The 20,311-nt window shown below is 35.3% G+C and overlaps 1 protein-coding gene across 15 annotated transcripts in view; it reads right to left on the reverse strand.

The window, feature by feature from the left end:
* The window catches only part of PCDH15 (protocadherin related 15), a 725,080-nt gene that overhangs the window by 398,157 nt on the left and 306,612 nt on the right, over positions 1–20,311 (reverse strand). For all 15 annotated transcript variants that reach the window (XM_062215103.1, XM_062215102.1, XM_062215101.1 and 12 more), the window contains one exon: positions 1,974–2,082. In XM_062215103.1, the coding sequence (XP_062071087.1) occupies positions 1,974–2,082 (109 nt within the window). The remainder of the gene's footprint in view (positions 1–1,973; positions 2,083–20,311) is intronic.

Consider the following 20,311-nt stretch of genomic DNA (forward strand, 5'->3'; position numbering starts at 1 on the left):
AATAATGCATCCCTCCTGCACTTTCAAACTGACTCATCCTGCTCCCCTTTTCCCATAACTTCCCATATTCTACCCTTTATAATAAAAAAAATTATCTGTTGTCTGTCTCCACTGCCTGAAAACTAGCTTCACAAATTCAAGATACTGTCTTGTTCCCCACAGAGTATGTACTCAATTGCTGAAAGAATGAACATGGTTTTTGAAACTGAAATAATACATTGTATGCTATGAATATCAGTGGATGAAATTCTCCTCTGAATAGCATGTTTCTCCAATTATAATTTTAAATTTCATAATTTAGCTTTTGCACTTGCTACACACACAATATAGATAATTTTCTTCCATTTCCACCTGGAAATACCAGTGTTTCTTCTGAAATGTCTCTTTGCAAAGAATTCTCACAGAATTTCTTAATGTTCTGAAACCATATGATATGTATTTTATAAAATTACTAATTTGCAATGTATAGAGAGAACAAGACACACACACACACAGAGGGAGGGAAGGAGGGAAGGAGGGAAGGAGGGAGAGGGAGAAGAAGAGGGAGAGGGAGAATACAAGCACTAGTGAACTCTCCAAATGTCTGCAAAAGCCAAGCTTGGGCCAGGCCAAAGCTGGAAGCTGAGAATTCAATGTGTGTCTCCAACATGGGTGAGAAAACAAACTTCTTGAGCCAGCACCTGCTGCTTCGCATTATGCACATTAGCAGGAAGTTGGCATTGGTAGTGGCTCTATCATTTTAAACCCAGGCACTCAAGGATGGGACAAAGGTGTCTCCAGCAGCATCAGCTGCTATGCCAAATGTGTGCCCTAAAATGCTCTTCTATACTTCAGCATCTTTCTAGTTATGGCTCCTCTCTTCTTAAGCCTAGATCGTTTTTCCATCTTACCTTTGTAATTCAAGCATTTGGCACAGTGACTTAGATATTATTAAGCTGTCATTCAATGCATGAATGATGTCTATTTCTTGTTGTCTATGCCAAGAACTCCACAGACTAAAAAGAGACTTATGTTCATAAAAGCTTTTTCAAAGTTTGTCGATTTTTGCAACTGACTTAGTACATGTGTGCCATTCTAAAGACCAAACTATTGAAACAGAATTACTTGAATTTTCTCTGCAGACAGCATTTCTGAACAGACTATGGTGTAATATTTTAGAAATCGTCTAACATCTGTTAGATGTTGTGTTATGTGGGTGTGCATGCAGACTGCAGGCAAGAAGACAGAATGGGGTTGAGGGCTAATGCCAAATTACATTAAACTTATTTTTCAAGAACTCTTCAAAACTGGCTCCTTCTTCATTAAATCATGTGTGGTCTGTCTCACATGCATCTGTCTCTCTCAAGGCTATAAACAAAGTAAATCTGCAATATCCATATTTCAACAAAAGCAATTTGAGACAAGCAGCATAATAAAATTCTCATCATTTCTGATTTTGGTACAATCACCAGCATATGCTTATAGATACATTAGGACAGCTTCCATGGAATTTTTCAAGGAAAAACTAACCAGGGGATAACGCATCTGCACCCTAGGGCTAATCATGATGCGTTTCCTTCTCCCACATGGCTGCAAAATGGTCTTTTAATTCAGTCATATGTTAGAAGAATTATATATAATAGCCCATCAGTGATGAAGTACCAGTACAGCAGACAGCCTGAATTTTTCACTTGATTTGTAACATTTTTCATAGAGAATGGTTTAAGTTGATATGGAGGTAACTGCCTCAATAAAGACTAATATCCTATTATTTTAAGTTGCTTTGCTTCTTCTATAAAAGTTTTTTCATTAGTATTCTACAAATCTTATTGAAATAAATTATAATGAGCAAATTGGTATTATTAAATTTGTTTACACATATGAAAAATCATTTCCAATAATAAATGCTTAAGTGTATCCTTTGATTTGAGCAACATTTTTCCTCATGATTCTAGAGCAATAATTGATATTGTAAAACGTTAGCAGATACAAACCAACAAGGATGGAATACAGGATTCCTGGCCTATCTGATGGTGGCTGAATATTCCGGTCCTGATCAATGGCTTGGACTGGTGGGGTAACAACAATGGGGTTCAGTTCTTCCTGGAAAAAAATTGAGAGAGATTAGTTTAGCTGCATTATTAACACCCAAAGAACTGACACTAAAATATTTTGCTTTGCATAGACAGAAAATGCCTGAGTCAATAGCAAAATTCGAATTTCAAAACTTATTATCTAATACCATATACTAGTGAATTTTGAGCCTCAAGTGGGAGTGAGGTGTTTCAGGGTCAAAATAAAAAGATATAATTGTTACATAGGTAGAATTTTATACTGGGGGCAGCTGGTTGGCTCAGCGGTTAAGATGCCAGGGCCCACATCACAGCACATGGATTTAATGCCTGACTTTAGCTCCTGACTACAGCTTGCTACTAATGCAGACCCTGGGAATCCGTGGTGATGGCCTGTTTTCCTGCCTCCTTTCTAGCTTTGGTCCACTGCCCACCCATCTCCATTGCAGGACATTGTAGAGAGTGAACCAGAGGAGGGGAACTGTTTCTTGGTCTCACTAACTATCAAAGAAATAGTTAACTTTTTTTAAAAGAAAGAACATTGCATTTTCATGGCTGGTCTTTTTAAAGACTTAAGTATGCCGATGTGCCTAAGTCATATCTTAGAAGAGAGCAGCATTGGCACGTTTTCTAGGAATACCTTTTAACTTTTTTTCCTAAACTAATACTCCTAGAACACAGAAATATTACAGTTTCTGCAGCATCCATTCTAAATATATAAGTGACAGATCGAAAGGGAAATAAAGCAAAGCCTGCCTCAATATATGAAAAGTTCATGTTCAAAGGAATTACTGCAATGTTCTTCTATAGTACTTCTTCCTGAATGACAGAACAGGAAAATATTTCATGTACTCAGTCTTTCAGTTCTCAGAATGTGCGTGTGAAGGCATGCACATAAATGAGCAGTAATAGTAACCTATTATGTACAACACTTAAATCTGTATTGAAATTGTAATAAGGGAAGGTAATTATTGACCAACAGTTTGGACACCAGATACATCTTAGAGGCTCTCTTGAGTCATTATTGACTAGGCTGCCACTAGTTTAAATGCTATTGATATTTTCCTGCAAATAAATAACTGCTGATGGTAGCAACTTACTAATATTCCATTCTCTTGTTTAAATAGTGATTCAGAACCATAAACATATCAACATCAGAATCACTCTATCACTTCCATATGATTATTATTTCTCTCACACAAAACAGCACTTCCAATAAACTTTTCTTCTTATTCTTGTATCTATGTCTTCCCCCCTCCCTCCCTCCCTCTCTCTCTCTCACACACACAGACACATAAGCACCTTCTCAATAGCTGAGTTTAGTGTATGTAATAGCTCTATTTTGTACTCAACTGAAAACCCTCTGAGGCTTTTTAAAGTTTCTATGTTTGGACACAGGAGTTAAAGGTTAACCAAGAGGCCAGTGGTGTGGTATTGTAGGTAAAGCCACTGCCTGTGACGCCAGTATCCTATATAGTTGCAGGTGGGAGTCCTGGCTGCTCTACTTCCATTCCAGCTCCCTGCTAATGTGCATGGGAAAGCAGCAGAGGATGGCCCAAATCCTTGGGCCCCTGTATTCTTGTGAGAGTCCCAGAAGAAGCTGCTGGCTCCCAGCTTCAGTCTGGCCCAGCCCTGGCTGTTGTGGCCATCTGTGGAGTGAACCAGCAGATGGAAAATCAATCTTTGACTCTCCCTCTCTCTCTCTATTCTGACTTTCAAATAAATACATGAAAAAAAATCAAGTGTGAAAAATGGTTAACCAACTCTGGCTATTTCACAAAGAGATTTTGTGTCGGCCAACATCAGTTTATACTCCAGCTATTTTATTATTGATTGACATAATTAAATCTGTGGTATCTTTTCCAAAGTGGTAGCACCACTGAAATCCTGTGAAGGAGTTTTCAACCTGAAGAATTTCCATAGTACCATCTTGCTTCTCAAAATAAGAGAAATATAAAGGAAATTCTAAACAGCCTCTGGAGTTTTGAAATTAATTAATTCCTTATACAGAACTTTAAGGCACTGATTCCAAGCTGTTCTGTTAAAACACTAAATGAGACTAGACTAATCACCTTCGTCTACTCATTTCTGTACAGCTGCTAAGTTAGCAACACTGAAGCCAGTGTCATACTGGCAATTAGTCAGGAAGCTTAAAACCATCCTTCCATAACATCCAGAATTATTGGGATGAGCAATAAAGTTTTAATAACATTACATAAAGCTATATAAACAATAACAAAACTAAAAATAGCAAACACAAAAAGAAGGGGAAAGTGCTAATTAAATTCCTTGTCTAACATGGCTGCTTATTAATAAATATCAGAGTGAAAACAAAGAAATAAAAAGAAATGATTGGACCATTTAGAATTACATTAAAAATCTTCAAAAGAATTAAAAATGAAAACAATAAAATGTGAATATCTCTTGAGACTGTACCTAGATGTAGGGGAAGAAGGGATAAAGGGTAATTTACATAAAACCATTCACTACCTCCCATTCATATGCCATGAAATAACCTGTATTAATTTCAATACAATAAAGAAATGACTAAATTATAGTAGTGAGAATAATACTGAAAAAAACTCTTGGTAAAGACTTCAATAAATTCTGAATGTTTGAAAGAGGTGATATTCTTTAAATTACTTACTAGCATTAACATTATGCATTTTCCTACAGAGACCAGCAACTTAATTTATGAGAATTTTTTTTCCTCTGCTGCCATCCATGAATGTGTGGGAAAATATAAAGGCAAAGAGAATGACTTCTCAAATATGATTATACATTTGCTTTTGTAAATAGATTGTCATATTTGAGCCCTGACAATGTTTAACATTACTGCTACTTGCCATTAGAAGGGAAGTACCATTATATTCTTAGAATTGTATCTATGAACTACACTGAATCTGTTCTCTTGTATTATTGATCACATTAACATGAGAACTGATGAGAAAAAAAGAATACTGAGAAATGTAGTTTTGGGGGGTGAAATTTTTACAAAATATATAAAGGACATAATGTTGAATGAAATAAGTCAGAGAAAGAAGACAAAGCTGTATATACTCCCTTATATGTGAGAACCAAAACTGAAAAAAAAAAAATAAAGAAAGAAAACAGACATCCCATCTGAACCCACAATGTTAATTACTGGGTGCTTAGAGGGGTGAGAGCGATCACAGAAGTTTGGATTTAAACAGTGGTGGAGGGCCAGCACTTTGGCATAACAGGTAAAGCCGCCACCTGCAGCACCGCATCCCCTCTGGGCACCAGTTCAAGTCTTCGCTGTTCCTCTTGGGATCCAGCTCTCTGCTGATGACCTGGGTAAGCAGTGGAAGATGGCCAAAGTGCTTGGGTTCCTGCACCTACATGGGAGATCTGGAAGAAGCTCCTGGCTTTGGATCAGCCCAGCTCTGTCCACTGCAGCCATTTGGGAGTAAACCATTGGATGGAAGACCTCTCTCTGCTTCTGCCTCTCTGTAACTGCTTTTCAAATAAATAAATAAATAAATCTCATAAAAACAGAAGTGGAAACTGGGTGTAGTTCATTAATTTTGACAAATACACTAATATGAGATGTTAACAGTGGAAATAGGTTGAGGGACTCACAGGGATTCATTGTAGGATTACCTCACAATTTTTGTTTCATAGACAAATTTCTTTTGAAATTAGATGTTAAAAGTTTTAATGTTTTTTTCACAAATTTAAGTCAGATTTATAAAATTATATATGTATTCATTGTGAATACCAACATAAATAACATAAAAATATCTTGAGCATTTGTCTCTAACCAAAATCTCTACATTAGATGGGACTTGTCAGTGGAAGTATATACTCACACATAAAAGCAAGAAAAAACCCCAGTGTTCCACAGAACAAGTAGCAGTTTTAAAGGGATAAAGAGGTCAGTCCACCTGCTTGCACATAAATTGAGAAAGTCTTGTAACCAACACATAGGACATTTGGTAAAATTAATAGATATTAGAAAAGAGAAGTATTTCATCAATATATAATATATAACCTATTTTACACAGGCCACATTCTTTTACCACAACACAATAAGGAATTATTATATTTGAAATATTTACAAACATACCAAATATAATATGAAGTTATGAAAGTCATTTTTAAAGATTTTTTTTACCTTATTTGAAAAACAGATTTTGAGAGAGAAATAGAAGCAGAGACAGAGAGAGAGACAGACAGACAGACAGACTCAGACTCCATCCACTGGTTCACTCCCCAAATTACCACACCAGCCAGCTATGAGTCAGGCCAAAGCCACGAGCAAGGAACTCCACTACAGTCTATTCCATGGGTGGCAAGGGCCTTCCCATACAGGAAACTGTATGCAAACAGTCACGTTAGAACCCGCCCTTACATATGAGATGCCAGTGTCACAAGCAGCAGCTTAACATGTTCAATGTCAGCACATCAACAGTAGATTTTAAAGATAAAAACCTAGAGTTGAAGTGTAGTAAACTGATGACGAAGGGTTCTAGTCTTAACTGAAATATTGATAAAAGATGCCCTGTAAAATGCTAAGAACCCTTCAACATTCAAGGGATGTCTTCATTTCAGTAATATTTGCATAATAATGCACTATTATACTGAATAGGTCACAGTATTTTACTTTGAGTCAGTGAGACACACACACACACACACACAGAGATCCCACATGCTGATTTACTTGCTGAATGCCCACATAGCTGGGGTGAGGCCAGGCTCAAACTAGGAGCCAAGGGTTCAATCCAGGTCTCCCACATGAATCACAGGGAACCAATTACTTGAGTTATCACCTGTCACATCCCTGTGTGCATATTAGCAGGAAGCTGGAGTCAGGAGCCAGAGTCCCTTTAAGACCAAGGTACTTCAATATGAAATGCAAGCACATTGACCAGTGCTATAATGAATTAGCTATTTTAAATGAAAACATGCTAACAACTCTCAAGACAGAAAATTCAGGAATCCAACCCTGGAGAGAGAAACTGAGATCAGACAACCATCCAGTCTTAGGGCATTAAAGCCAATCTTCAACATTATCTTCTGATACTAAAATTTCCATTGTCAAGCGATTTAAATGTCCATCCTGTTTATGTAGAACTAGCATTATCATTGCTAAGATCTTTGCTCTGTATTTTAATCAACTAACAATCTTAAACTATTTGAAAAGATAGTAGTTATGTTTAAATAGTGAAAATAATATACTCTAAGTATTCCAGACTGATAATTAAATAATCTGAAATGCTAGTAAATGTCATAGTTTACTAAGTATTGACTTTATAATTTATTTTTAAATAACTTTAATTTTGCATATTGTTTTATTTAAATATATTCTTCATTTTTAATTAATATCTAATTTGTATTTTAAATTTATTAAATACTCTAATAGAAAATTTAGATTACATTTAGGAAAACTCAGTGGACGTTATAATTCTCATCTCATTTATATATTAAATGTATTATTTTTCTGGGAGATTTTAAACATTCAGATTCTTATTTTTCTATGTTGACTAACACAAAAAAGGAAGAGTAAATCAACACATTCTCACACACACCTTTATAGAACTTGTCTACTTACACATTCTCCCAAAAGGCCAAACAGCCATCTCTGTTTACCTTAATTTTCTTCTTTTTTTAAAGTGGAAAAATATCTGACTGTTTGAAAAAGTGTGAGTTACTTTGGAATGTTCTCCATCATATGAATATTTCAAAATGGGCAAATATGCTGAGTATCACGGGACAAACACAAACATCACTTTCAACTTTCTACATAGAAATAGAATGTTGGGGTGGGGGTTGTTGCATAGTGAGTTAAGCTGCTGCCTAGAATGCTGAAATCCCATTTCAGAGTGTACATTCAAGTCCTGGCTGCTCCACTTCTGATTCAGTAGTTCCTGGGAAGGCAGCAGATAATCCAAGGATTCAGGTCCTTTTTACCCATGTGGGAGACCTGGATGGAGATCTTGGTTCGCAGCTTTGTCCTGGTCCACTTATGACTGTTGCAGTCAGCTTGGGAGTGAACCCTCGGATGGTAGATTCTCTCTCTGTGTTTTTCTCATTGTCTCTGTGTCCTTGTGACTTTCAAATAAATATTTTTTTAAAAAAAAATAGAAGTAGAATGCTTATATACTGCTTTGAAGCTTATACACTACAGGGTAAATATCTGGTAATATTAGAGTCTTCCAAACAGTTTTGATAATTATCACCCCTAGAAGAGTAGAGCAAAGAACACATGAGAAATCGGCAGAAAGTGATGGCTCAGGTAGCTGGGTTTTTGCCACTCATGTAGGAGACTGAGATTGAGTTCTAAGCTCCTGGCCCAGCTCTGGCTCTTGTGGGCATTTGAAGAGTGAACCAGCAAATAAAATATTTCTGTCTCTGTCTCTTTGCCTTAGAAATCAATAAAAAATAAATACTTTAAAAGCCTATAACTATTTTTCTAGTGGTCACCCTCCTTGTTTCCTATGGATAGATAATAAAAGCTTGTAACAAAATTTTTAAGGTTCTACCTGTGAGTCTTAAAGCTAAGAAATGGAATCAACACAGATACACATCAACTGTTGACTGGATAAAGGAAGTATAGTATATTTACACTATGGAGTACTACTCAAAAATAAACCAGTCCCAGAAAAACAGTTATCATGTTTCTCTGATCCAAGGAAACAGATAGAGTACCTAAAATGCAATGTATTGGTGTGAAACAGACATTTTGAGAATTTATGATTGTTTATAGCTCTTTTCTCTTCTGTGCAACAATGTTTTTTGTTTTGATTTCCTTTTCTTCATTCTATTTGTTGAATTCTTTTACTGAGTATAGGGTTAGCTATAAGATCATTATGTATACTGAAAACAGATCATTGTTAAATTTAAGAGTGGGAATCCAAGACGGAGGAGGAAAAAGGTTTGGGGCATGGGTGGGATGGTAGGGTGGGAAGTGTCACCGTGTTCCTAAATCTGTATATATGAAATATATGAGGCTTGTATAAATTAAATAATTTTTAAAGTACTACAAATAATTTCTTACCATGTAAACCTACAATAAATAGAATAATTCTATTAATTCTAACTGGTGAATGCATAAGAGAAGACGGGTTCCTTAAATTTCTGACAAAAATAACTGTGTAGATTTCTGGTTTGTACCTTGAGGTATACATCTTCTGTTAAAACTGGAAGATGTGCTCAAAGATGTGTACAAGAATATTGTTCTATCTGAAATTTGCTCTTAAACTTATTGAAATATATGAAATGATTTTATAATTATTTCAGTGTCTCATGAATTATCAAAAAATGTATTTCTTTAACTAGCAATGAAGTGAAGAATAAGAAACCCATATTTATGTATTTATGTATTATATATGTGTTTGAAAGGCAGCAAGACAGAGAAAGAGCGATAGACTGAGAAATATCTTCCCTCTGCTGGTTCACTCATAACATGGCCACAGACACACATAGATGGAAGGGATAGAGAAGCACCTAGGAACATTTTAAGTAGAGTTGTTAAGGTGTCTTTAGAACAGAGAAATTATTCATGTAGTTGCCAGTAGAAAACTTCTACGGGTTCCATGCATTTAATCTCTTCTGTTTTAATATTTTATTTATATTTTATTAGCATCTATTTCACCTGTAATCTTGTGTTTTATATAGCACACTCTCTATTGAATTTCCTTGATGTACAAACTTTTTATAATCAACGTGTTCCTTCTATTAAATGTTATTAAAGTTATGCTTTGCTTTTACCAGGACTATGAACTAGTTTCCCCTGTGTTTTAATAATTTTCCTAAGATTTCTGCATGTTGGGACCTGTTTTTAGGGAGAGGGCTGCTGCATTGGTGACTGTAAAATTCCTAAATGCATGTCGTTGGGGGGCTGAAAAATGTATGCTTTGTCTCTCTGTGTTCCTCATCCCCCCATTTAAAGTTAACAGCATCTGACCTTGTAAATAATCTTAGATCCTTTATTTCTAGTGGTCATAAATCTTTCCATGTCTTTTTGTGCCCACACAACTATTTCAGCATTTCTATGAATAAACACAAGGCAAACACCAGTAGCTATCTGCCATTTCAATCCAAACTTATCTAGGTTTATGAGTGGGAAAGTGGCAAGATAAAAGAAATGGTAGATAAAACTGTATTTCATCTGTGAATAAGACTGACACTATGAGGGAAAGCTTTCTCCTGCTACTTTCCCAGAAAGAAAAATAATTGTTCTTTCCTTACTGGTCTCATGACAATATCCCATAATCTGAATTATATTATTGATCAAAACTCTCAGATTTTTACCTCACTAAAGTAGATTAAAGCACAGCACAATCAAGAAGAAATCATGCTGGCACCAGAGCTGGAAAGAGCAAGTTCTGAAACAATGCTTCAAAATGTATTCACTAAGTGAATACTTCTATTTTTTTCTCAATGTCAGTGTTATAAGAATGAAATAGTTGCATGAATACTTAGGAAATTATATCCAATTAATTTCAACTTGATTATAGAATTTTCTCAGGATTAAATAAAAAAATGTAACTTAGATGGTATTGCACTGAATGTCCCAGATGAACTTACATAAATATTTGTTTTTAAATTTATTATTCTATGCATACATAGAGTACTTTGATCTAGACTATCACAGAAAAGAATGTCATTTACTGAGTTAGAAAACCAAGTTTTTAGCTATTAAGTGTATACTGAAAGTAAAATCAAGCACAACAGGATACAGCTCAATTTCAGAAAATCTAAAGGAATATACTTTTTGGGAAAATTATTTCTGAAAAATTTTACTGGGAATATATTTACTGGAATAAAGTGAGGAATATATTTACTGGAATAAAGTAAATTCACAATTCAGAATTGGAGACAATTTAAAAGAATAAGAAACAGAAAAAAACAAGGGAAACTAGTTATGTACTTTGATTTACATTTTCAGGTGATGATGAATCTTCAGCATCTTTTTGGACATATCTTCTAATGCCAAACTAACACAAAATATATTTTTACTATCAGAATATCCAAATGTTACTGTTATTCATACTGATACAATACTATACGTGACTAGGAACATTGACAAATTATAGATTCTTCATGAACATTGAGAATATTGAAACTTCCGTGACAGTAATGGTCATTGCATTCATTTCCTGTCATTCTGAATAATGCATAGTAGAAAACAAGTACTGATCCCTCCACCAAGTGTGCTTTCACTAGATGAGGTAGAAAAAAAAATACAGTATTATTTTTAGAATCCTTCTCCCACAAATATGAACAATGTTATATGGTGGAAATTAATTTCTGAAATGCTCCTCTTTGTTTTCAGGTCCTACTGTTAAAATTGGCTACTGTGAATTTAGAAGTATAACAAAAAATAAAATTTAATTCAAAAAGAATTTCATATGTGAGAATTAGGTAGCAGCAAAGACACTTCCCATTAAACATATAGTTCTGCAAAAACTACAACCTTATTTGAAGAAAATCTATGTAACACTTAATAATTAAAAAAAGATCCCAAGAAAACTCATGAAGATACAAGAGAAAACAGACAATTCAAAGAAATGAGGAAAACATTTCATGGGAATGAGAAATTTAACAGTGACATAGAACATTAAAAATCAATCAGAAATTTGGCAAGCTGATAATTTCAAACATTGAAATAAAAAATATAACTGAGAAGTTCAATAACAGAACAGATGTAGAAGAAAAAGGAATTTTTTTTTGACAGGCAGAGTAGACAGAGAGAGAAAGGTCTTCCTTTGCCATTGGTTCACCCTCCAATGGCTGTCATGGCCAGCACACCGCGCTGATCCGAAGCCAGGAGCCAGGTGCCTCTCCTGGTTTCCCATGCGGGTGCAGGGCCCAAGGACCTGGGTTATCCTCCACTGCACTCCCGGGCCACAGCAGAGAGCTGGACTGGAAGAGGGGCAACCGGGACAGAATCTGGCGCCCCGACCAGGACTAGAACCCGGTGTGCCGGTGCTGCGGGCCGAGGATTAGCCTATTGAGCTATGGTGCCAGCCAGAAAAAGGAATTTCTAATCTTGAGGATAAATTTTTTGAAATATCCCAATCAAACACAAAGAGAAAGTAAATTAAAAGAATGAAAACAACTAAGCCAAAAAAAATGAACTTTTCAAGATATCTAAAGCAGAAGAGAAAGAAGAAGACATAGAAAATCTTTATAATGAAAAACTACTTAAAAATTTCTGAAGTCTAGAAAGAGATATGGATATGCAAATACAGCAAACTCAAAAGCCTCTAAACAGACTCAATAAAAAAAAATACATCATCCAAGGCAGAGTATAATTAAAATCACAAAATTTAAGTTTAAGGAGAGAATACTAAAGACAGAAAGAAAAAGCATCATGTTACATTAAAAGAAATTTCATTATATTAGCAGATATCATACAGACTCAAATAAAATGGAATAATGTAGTCAAGTTCTTGAATCAAAAAAAAAAATCCAACCCAGAATAGTATGTTCAGCCAACTTTCAATTTACAAAGGAAAAAGGAATAATATTTTTCCAAGATAAGCAAAAACTGAGGCAATGTATCAACACCAGACAAGCTCTATAAGCAATCCTGAAGGGAATCCTATATTAGAAATACAGGGAGCATAACAATCAACACAAACATACAAAATAGTATAAAATTCATTCCTAAGCAAATAAACAAAAATGAAGAGAGACACAAGGCTCATCAAATCAGAAAATTATAAAAGTCAAGATAAATAATAAAATAGAAAGGAACAAATGTTACATAAAATAATGAGTAAGCAATCAATAAAAGGACAGAATTTAATTCTCATCTATCAATATTAACTGTTAATGCAAGCTGAGTAAATTTCCTAACCAAAGGTATAGGTTGTGCAGTATTGGAGATTTTTGGGATACTATCTAATGACCCAAATTCAGATCTTAGTATTTTCTCAAAGTGTGGAAAGAGAAGGAATTAGATGGCCTATTTAGATAACTAATTACAGAAATCTTCCCCAATTTGGAAAAAGAAAGGGATATCCAATACATGAGGCACATAAAACTACAAATTGAATTGATCAGAAAAGATCTTCAACATGGCATATTGTAGTCAAATGTTACACAGTAAAACATAATGAAAAAATTCTAAAATGTGCAGGGCAGAAATGCCATGTTACTTTCAGAGGATCTCCAATTGGACTTACAACTTACTTCTAATCAGAAAACCTACATTCTAGAAGGAAATGGTGAGATATAGTCCAAGTCTTAAAAGAAAAAAAAAACTGTCAAGAACACTGTACTCCACAAAGCTGTCACTTATGAATAAAGGTTAAATATAGACCTATAACAAACAGAAATGGAAAAGAATTTTTCACTTGTCCAGCCTTAGATACAATGGTTTAGGATATGCTACACATAAAAACACATCCTTCCACTTGCAAACCATCCCAACTCCCCATCCTATTCTTCATTAAGATTCATTTTTAATTATCTTTATATACAGAAGTTCAACCTGCAAACCATCCTATCTCCTACTCCCTCTCTCATTCCATTCTTCATCAGGATTCATTTTCAATTATCTTTATATACAGAAGATATAATTATCTTTATATACTAAGTAAAGATTTCAACAGTTTGCACCCACACAGACACACAAAGTATAAAGGAGTATTTAAAGACTATTTTTACCATTAATTCTCATAGTACAATACATTAAGGACAGAGTTTCTATGTGGGGAGTAAGGGCGCACTGACTCCTGTTGTTGATTTAACAATTGACACCCTTATTTATGACATCAGTGCTCACCAGAGGCTCTTGTCATGAGCTGCCAAGGCTATGGAAGCCTCTTGAGTTCACAGACTCTGACCTTATTTAGACAAGGCCATAATCAAAGTGGAAGTTCCCTCCTCCCTTCAGAGAAAGGTACTTCCTTCTTTGATGGCCTGTTCTTTCTGCTGGGATCTCACTCAGAGATCTTTCATTTAGGTCTTTTTTTTGCCACAGTATCTTGGCTTTCCATGCCTGAGAAACTCTCATGGGCTTTTTAGCCAATCTGAATGCCTTAAAGGCTGATTCTGAGGCCAGAGTGCTGTTTAAGGTATTTAGCATTCTATGAGTCTGCTGTGTATCCTGCTTCCCATGTTGTATGGTTCTCTCCTTTTTAATTCTATCAATTGTTATTAGCAGACACTAGTCTTATTTATGTGATCCCTTTGACACTTAATCCTATCTTAATGATCAATTATGAACTGAAACTGATCACTTTAACTAGTAAGATGGCACTGTTACCTGCCATCTTAATGGGATTTGGAGTACATGGCACATTTCTACCTTGGGTAAGTCTGAAAGAACATGTGAGGATCTCAACATCCCCCTTTCATCAATTGACTGAAAAACTAGGATATTTAATAACACACAACACAGAAATAAAAAGAATCATCAGAAATTCCTACAAAGAACTGTATGCCAACAAACTGGGAAATATAGAAGAAATGGATAGATTCCTAGACAAATATAATCTCCCAAAATCGAGTCATGAGACATAGAAAACCTAATCAGACCAATAACCAACATCAAAATTGAATCAGTAATAAAGACCCTCCCAAGAATGAAAAGCCCAGGACCAGATGGCTTCACTGCTGAATTCTAACAGCCATTTAAAGAACTAGTCCCAATTCTTCTCAAGCTATTCAAAAATAAATGAATAGGAGGGAATCCTCACAACCTCATTCTTTGAATCCTTCTTTACCTTAATTCCTAAGCCAGAAAAAAAAAAAACAACAGAGAAAGAGAAATATAGACTAATAACCCTGATGAACATAGACATAAAAATCCTCAAAATATGAGCCAATCAAATCCAACAACACATCAGAAAGCTCATCCACTCATACCAAGTAGGATTTATCCATGGTATGGAGGGATGGTTCAACATTTGCCAATCAATGTGATCAATCAAATTAACAAACTGAAGAACAAAAAACATATGGTTATCTCAATAGATACAGAGATAGCATTTGATAAAATACAACAGCCTTTCACGATGAAAACCTTAATTAAATTGGGTATAAAAGGAAACATCCTCATCACAAGCAAGGCAATCTATGACAATCCCTCTGCCAGAATCCTATTGATTGGGGAAAAGTTGGAAGCATTCCCACTAAGATCTGGAACCAGAAAATGCTGCTCACACTCACCATTGCTATTTTATATAGTCCTAGAAGTTTTAGACAGAGTCACTAGGCAAGAAAAAGAAATTAAATGGATATAAATTTCAAAGGGAACTTGAACTATCCCCATTTGCAGAAGGCATGATTCTATATATAGGGGATCAAAAAGATTCCACTGAAAGACTACTGGAACTCATAAAAGGGTTTGATAAAGTGGCAGGATATAAAATCAACATGGAAGGTCAGGTGCTGTTGTGTAGCAGATTAAAGCCCCAGCCTGCAGTGCCATCATCCATTTGGATACCAGTTCAAGTCCAGCTGCTCTACTTCTGATCCAGATCTCTGCTATGGCTTAGAAAAACAGAAGATGGCCCCAGTCCTTGGGTTCCTACACCCATGTGGGAGACCCAGAAGAAGCTCCTGGATCCTGGATTGAGATTAGCTTATCTCTGGCCATTGCAGTCATTTGGGGTATGAACCAACAGATAGAAACTTGTCTCTCTCTCTGGCTCTACCTCTCTCTGTAATGCAGTCTTTCAAATAAATAAAATCAATCTTTTAAAAAAAATCAACATGGAAAAATCAGTAGCCTTTGTATACACAGACAATGTCATGGCTGAGAAAAATTTTTTATCAGTCCCACTTATAAGAGAACCAAAAAGAATCAAATACCTCAGAATAAATTTAACCATGGATGTTGAAGATCTCTAAAATTAAAATTATAAAACACTAAAAAAGAAATAGAGGAAGATATTTAAAAAATGGAAAAATCTTCCATGTTGATTATTGGAAGAATCAATGTCATGAAAATGTCCATACAACTGAAATCAATTTACAGCTGCTGTGTGATACCAATCAAAATAACAACATACTTGGCAAATATAGAAAAAAGATGTTAAAATTCATGAGATACAAGAGTCCTCAAATAGCTACAGAAATATTGTACAACAAAATAAAGCTGGAGGTATCACAATACATGATTTGAGGAATTAACTACAGAGTAGTTAAAATCAGAACAGCTTGGTACTGGCACAAAAACAGGATTGCAGAACAATGGAACAGAACAGAAATCAATCCATGCATCTACAACTAACTTATATTTGACAAAGGAGCTAAAATCAATCAGCAGAGCAAGTCTTTTTAACAAATGGTGCTGGAGAATCTCAATCTTCATGTGCAAAAATATGAAGTTAGACCATTGCTTACAACTCCATTCAAAATGGATCAAAGACCTGAATCTAAGACATGAATTACTAGAGAACACTGGAGAAACTCTGTAAGACATTGGCATGGGCAAAGACTTTTGGATAAGACCCCAGAAGCACAGGCAATCAAAGCCAAAATTGACAAATGGGATTACATGATGCTGAGAAGCTTCTGCACTGCAAAGCAAACACTCAGCAAAATGAAGAGCTAACTAAGAGAATGGGGGAAATATTTGCAAACTGTGCAACTGATAAAGGGTTAGCATACAGAATCTATAAACAAATCAAGAAATTCTACAACAACAGAACAAAACATTCAGGTATATATGGGCAAAGGAATTGATCAGGTGTTTTTCAAGACAAGAAAATCAAATGGTCAGCACACACTTGCAAAAATGTTCAAGATCACTAGCCATCATGGAAATGTAAAGCAAAACCACAATGAGGTTTCACTTTACTCCAGTCATAATGGCTCTCATACAGAAATCAATAAACAACAAATGCTGATGATGATGCGGGGGGAGGGGGGAAGGGAGTTACACTGGTCCACTGTTGGCAGCAATGTAAACTGGTGCAGCTACTGTTGAAAACAGTACAGAGATACCTCAGGAATATTGAATATAGACCTATCAAATGATTCAGCCATGCCCTCCAAGGAATTTACCCAAACAAAAGAAATCATCATTGAAAGAGTTGCCTGTACCTCCATGTTCACCGCAGTGTCCTACAGAATGGAGAAAAGTTGGAAGCATCCCTACTAAGACCCAGAAACAGTCAAGGATGTCCATTCTCACCATATAGTCCTGGAAGTTTTGTCCAGAACCATTAGGAAGGAAAAATAATTCAACAGGATACAAATTGAAAAGAGGAAGTCAAATTATCCCTATTTGCAGATGACATAATTTTATATATAGGAGAACCAAAAGACTCCACTAAGTGACTACTAGAATTCACAGAAGAGTTTGGTAAAATGGCAAGACATAAAATTAACACAGAAAAAATCACTAGCCTTTGTATACACAGATAATACCATGGCTGAAAGAAAACATCTAAGATCAGTCTCATTTTCAATAGCCACAGGAAAAATTAAATATCTTGTAATACATTTAATCAAGGATGTCAAAGATCTCTACAATGAAAACTATAAAGCATTAGAGTCATAAATAAAAGACAACAGAAAAAAAATCTTCCATGTTCACGGAGTGCAAAACTTTAAACACAGAAACCATCTGAATATCAACCTAATAAAAATATGAGCAGAAAGTACACCGGTTACAGAACCACTCCTAAAGTAGACAAAAGGGGAGCTACAAATCAGTCATTATGGATTAACAATGTCATTATTACTTTACATTCAATCTTCGAAAATAAAATTGTCCTACTCTGTTGGTTTGAAATGTAAAACTTCTGAAACTTTTATCTTCTCATGTGATAGGAAGCTACTGAAAAAGTGTCCTGGTGTGACCTAAATGACCCTCTTACTCTTCTGAGTGTTTTTCTGAATGACTTAAGCAACAAGTGGGAGAACTTGGAGAGATTACGCCAGCCTTCACTTGACAAGTAGAACATTTATGAAACAATACTACACTGGAAATGCACACTGGGATACACTGGTAATATAAAATTCTAATGCTTCATAGAGCTCACATAACTCAAACTTCCTGAAAATAGAAATGTAGCAAAGATAAAAGCTTATTTTTGATGGATAATCTCGATGGGATTAAGATGCCCTCATTGAACAGTATAAAACCTTTGGCAGAGCATATATAACTGTGATATTGCCATTCCCCAAGTGCTGTTACCCAGCTTCCACCACTGGCTTCTGCATCACTAACAGAATAGCAATTGCATAAACACAGTCACTAGCAGCAGTTAAATCTCTCAGCATACTGAAGGATGCTAGGAGACCTGGATCTCCATGAGGAAGAGCAAACTGAAAAACTTGATTTTAATGTTTGAAAAAGTATGAGCTAGACTTGTTTTCAGACTTTTATTTTGTCTCTGCAATAAAGGCTACTACTTTAAACCACAACAGGAGACCTGTGGATAACTGCGGATGGTGATGCTTGCAGGACACTGATAGATGCTTCATAAATCTTTTTTAAGTGATATTTTTGATATTTGCCCCCAGGGTCTCTGGTAGCATCCACTGAACTTCAATTTTTCTTCAGAAGTTCAATGTAATAGTTTTTTTCTTCTCTCCCTTTCCTGTATGGGTAGCAGTCATGTTCTCCACATAGGATATACTTATTTCCCATTGGATTGATATTTTTTAAAAGGGTACCATTACACAAAATTGTTGAGCCTCACTCAAGTAACAGTAACTCCATGAAGGCAGTTCCAGGAATTCTGCACAACAAAATTCTACCTAAAATTAAAATTTAGACAAACTGCTTTATATCATTTCTGAAAAGCCTTCCCACTTCCTGACTTCTATTTCTTTCTTGAGTTGTTTCTTTCTCCACAGTTTTCAAAAAGGGAGATGAAGGGTAGTGTTATAAAGGATTCAACACACGCACAGCTCTTCCTTAAGAAAGTTACTGAGACAGCTCCTTCTGCTATATTTGAACTTACACTGTACTGGGCAACCTTCTCACTTTGTTCTTCCTCAGATGTTCTTTTGATTCGTACAGATGAAAATCAAAATTGCGCTCTCATAATAAAATATTTATAACTATCCAAATTTGAATAATTGGGCAGCCCACTTTCTGAAACCTATTGCTAACTTTATACCCCAAAATAGGAGTTTCGATTAAAATATTCAAATTCATAGAAAGCAGTCTATAAAAAGGCATCTATAGAGCTAAAATTTAACTTATTATTTCAACTTAATTCAGTTTACCGGGAAACAACACAACAGCAGTTAGTTTGCTAATTAAACATGAAGGAAAAGTGAAGTTTCTTCTGGAAAAGATTTTGAACTTTCTCATAATGATCTTTAAATTAAAAAGAAAATCCATAAATAGATAATTTTTAAAGGATAAGGGTAATCAGAAGGTCAGCTTCATTTACTGTTAAAATGGTTGAGATAGTTGTCTTAACAAATTAGTAACAAAAATATTGAAAAGGTGGGAATTCGACTGACTTAAACACACTATGTATAGGTTTTATTTTCACAATACCACTGTTAAAAAACTTGTCAAAAGCTTTGAATAAACCAATGAGGCAGTGTGAACTGCCCTCACGCATCACTGTTTCTCATATCCTATACACTAGCATCTTTGGCTTCTTCTTTTCAAAATGTTCCAAAGTTTCCTTGTCCAGTGTTTTTGCATTGCTGTTTTTTTTTTAGCCTTCCTTATCATAATGATGGTTTCAACTTAAAGGTCCCTTCTTTAGACAACTGTTCATTGGCACTTCAGGCCAGGGCATTAACCCACTGCGCCACAGCACCAGCCCCATGTCTACTTTTATCTAAAATGTAAGCTTCTTTAAAGTATATTGTCACAAGACCTAATCCCTAGCACCTAAAAAACTGTCTTGCAATATGACAGAATCTCCTCCCTGCCTCCCCCCTTCTCTCCCTCTCTCATTCTAGATAGACGAGATAAAAATAGAGTATGCGTCTATCTATAATGGATGGACTATTCTTCTTTAGGTGATTCTCCTTACCAAAGACCTAAAATACCACACTGAGATGAGATTAATTAATAAAAGATGAAACTAATTTTTTTGAAGTAACAGTGAGTACAACTAACTTTCAACTGAGTTTCTCAGACGGCAGAGAGTTGGTTGATAAGAGAACTTAAATAATACTAATACCATATTTCTACAGCGTTTCCTCTATACTATTTCACCCCTACAGGAGAAGTGTTATATAAAATAATTTATCTTATTTAAGAGACGTTAAGTGATATTTCAAAGCACAAATCCAATGTTAAGATAAAGCTTCCCTCAGAAGATACAGCCTGTGAAAGATAAATACAACCTTCT

Source organism: Lepus europaeus, chromosome 17 (genome assembly GCF_033115175.1).
Source record: "Lepus europaeus isolate LE1 chromosome 17, mLepTim1.pri, whole genome shotgun sequence".
Lineage (NCBI taxonomy): Eukaryota > Metazoa > Chordata > Mammalia > Lagomorpha > Leporidae > Lepus > Lepus europaeus.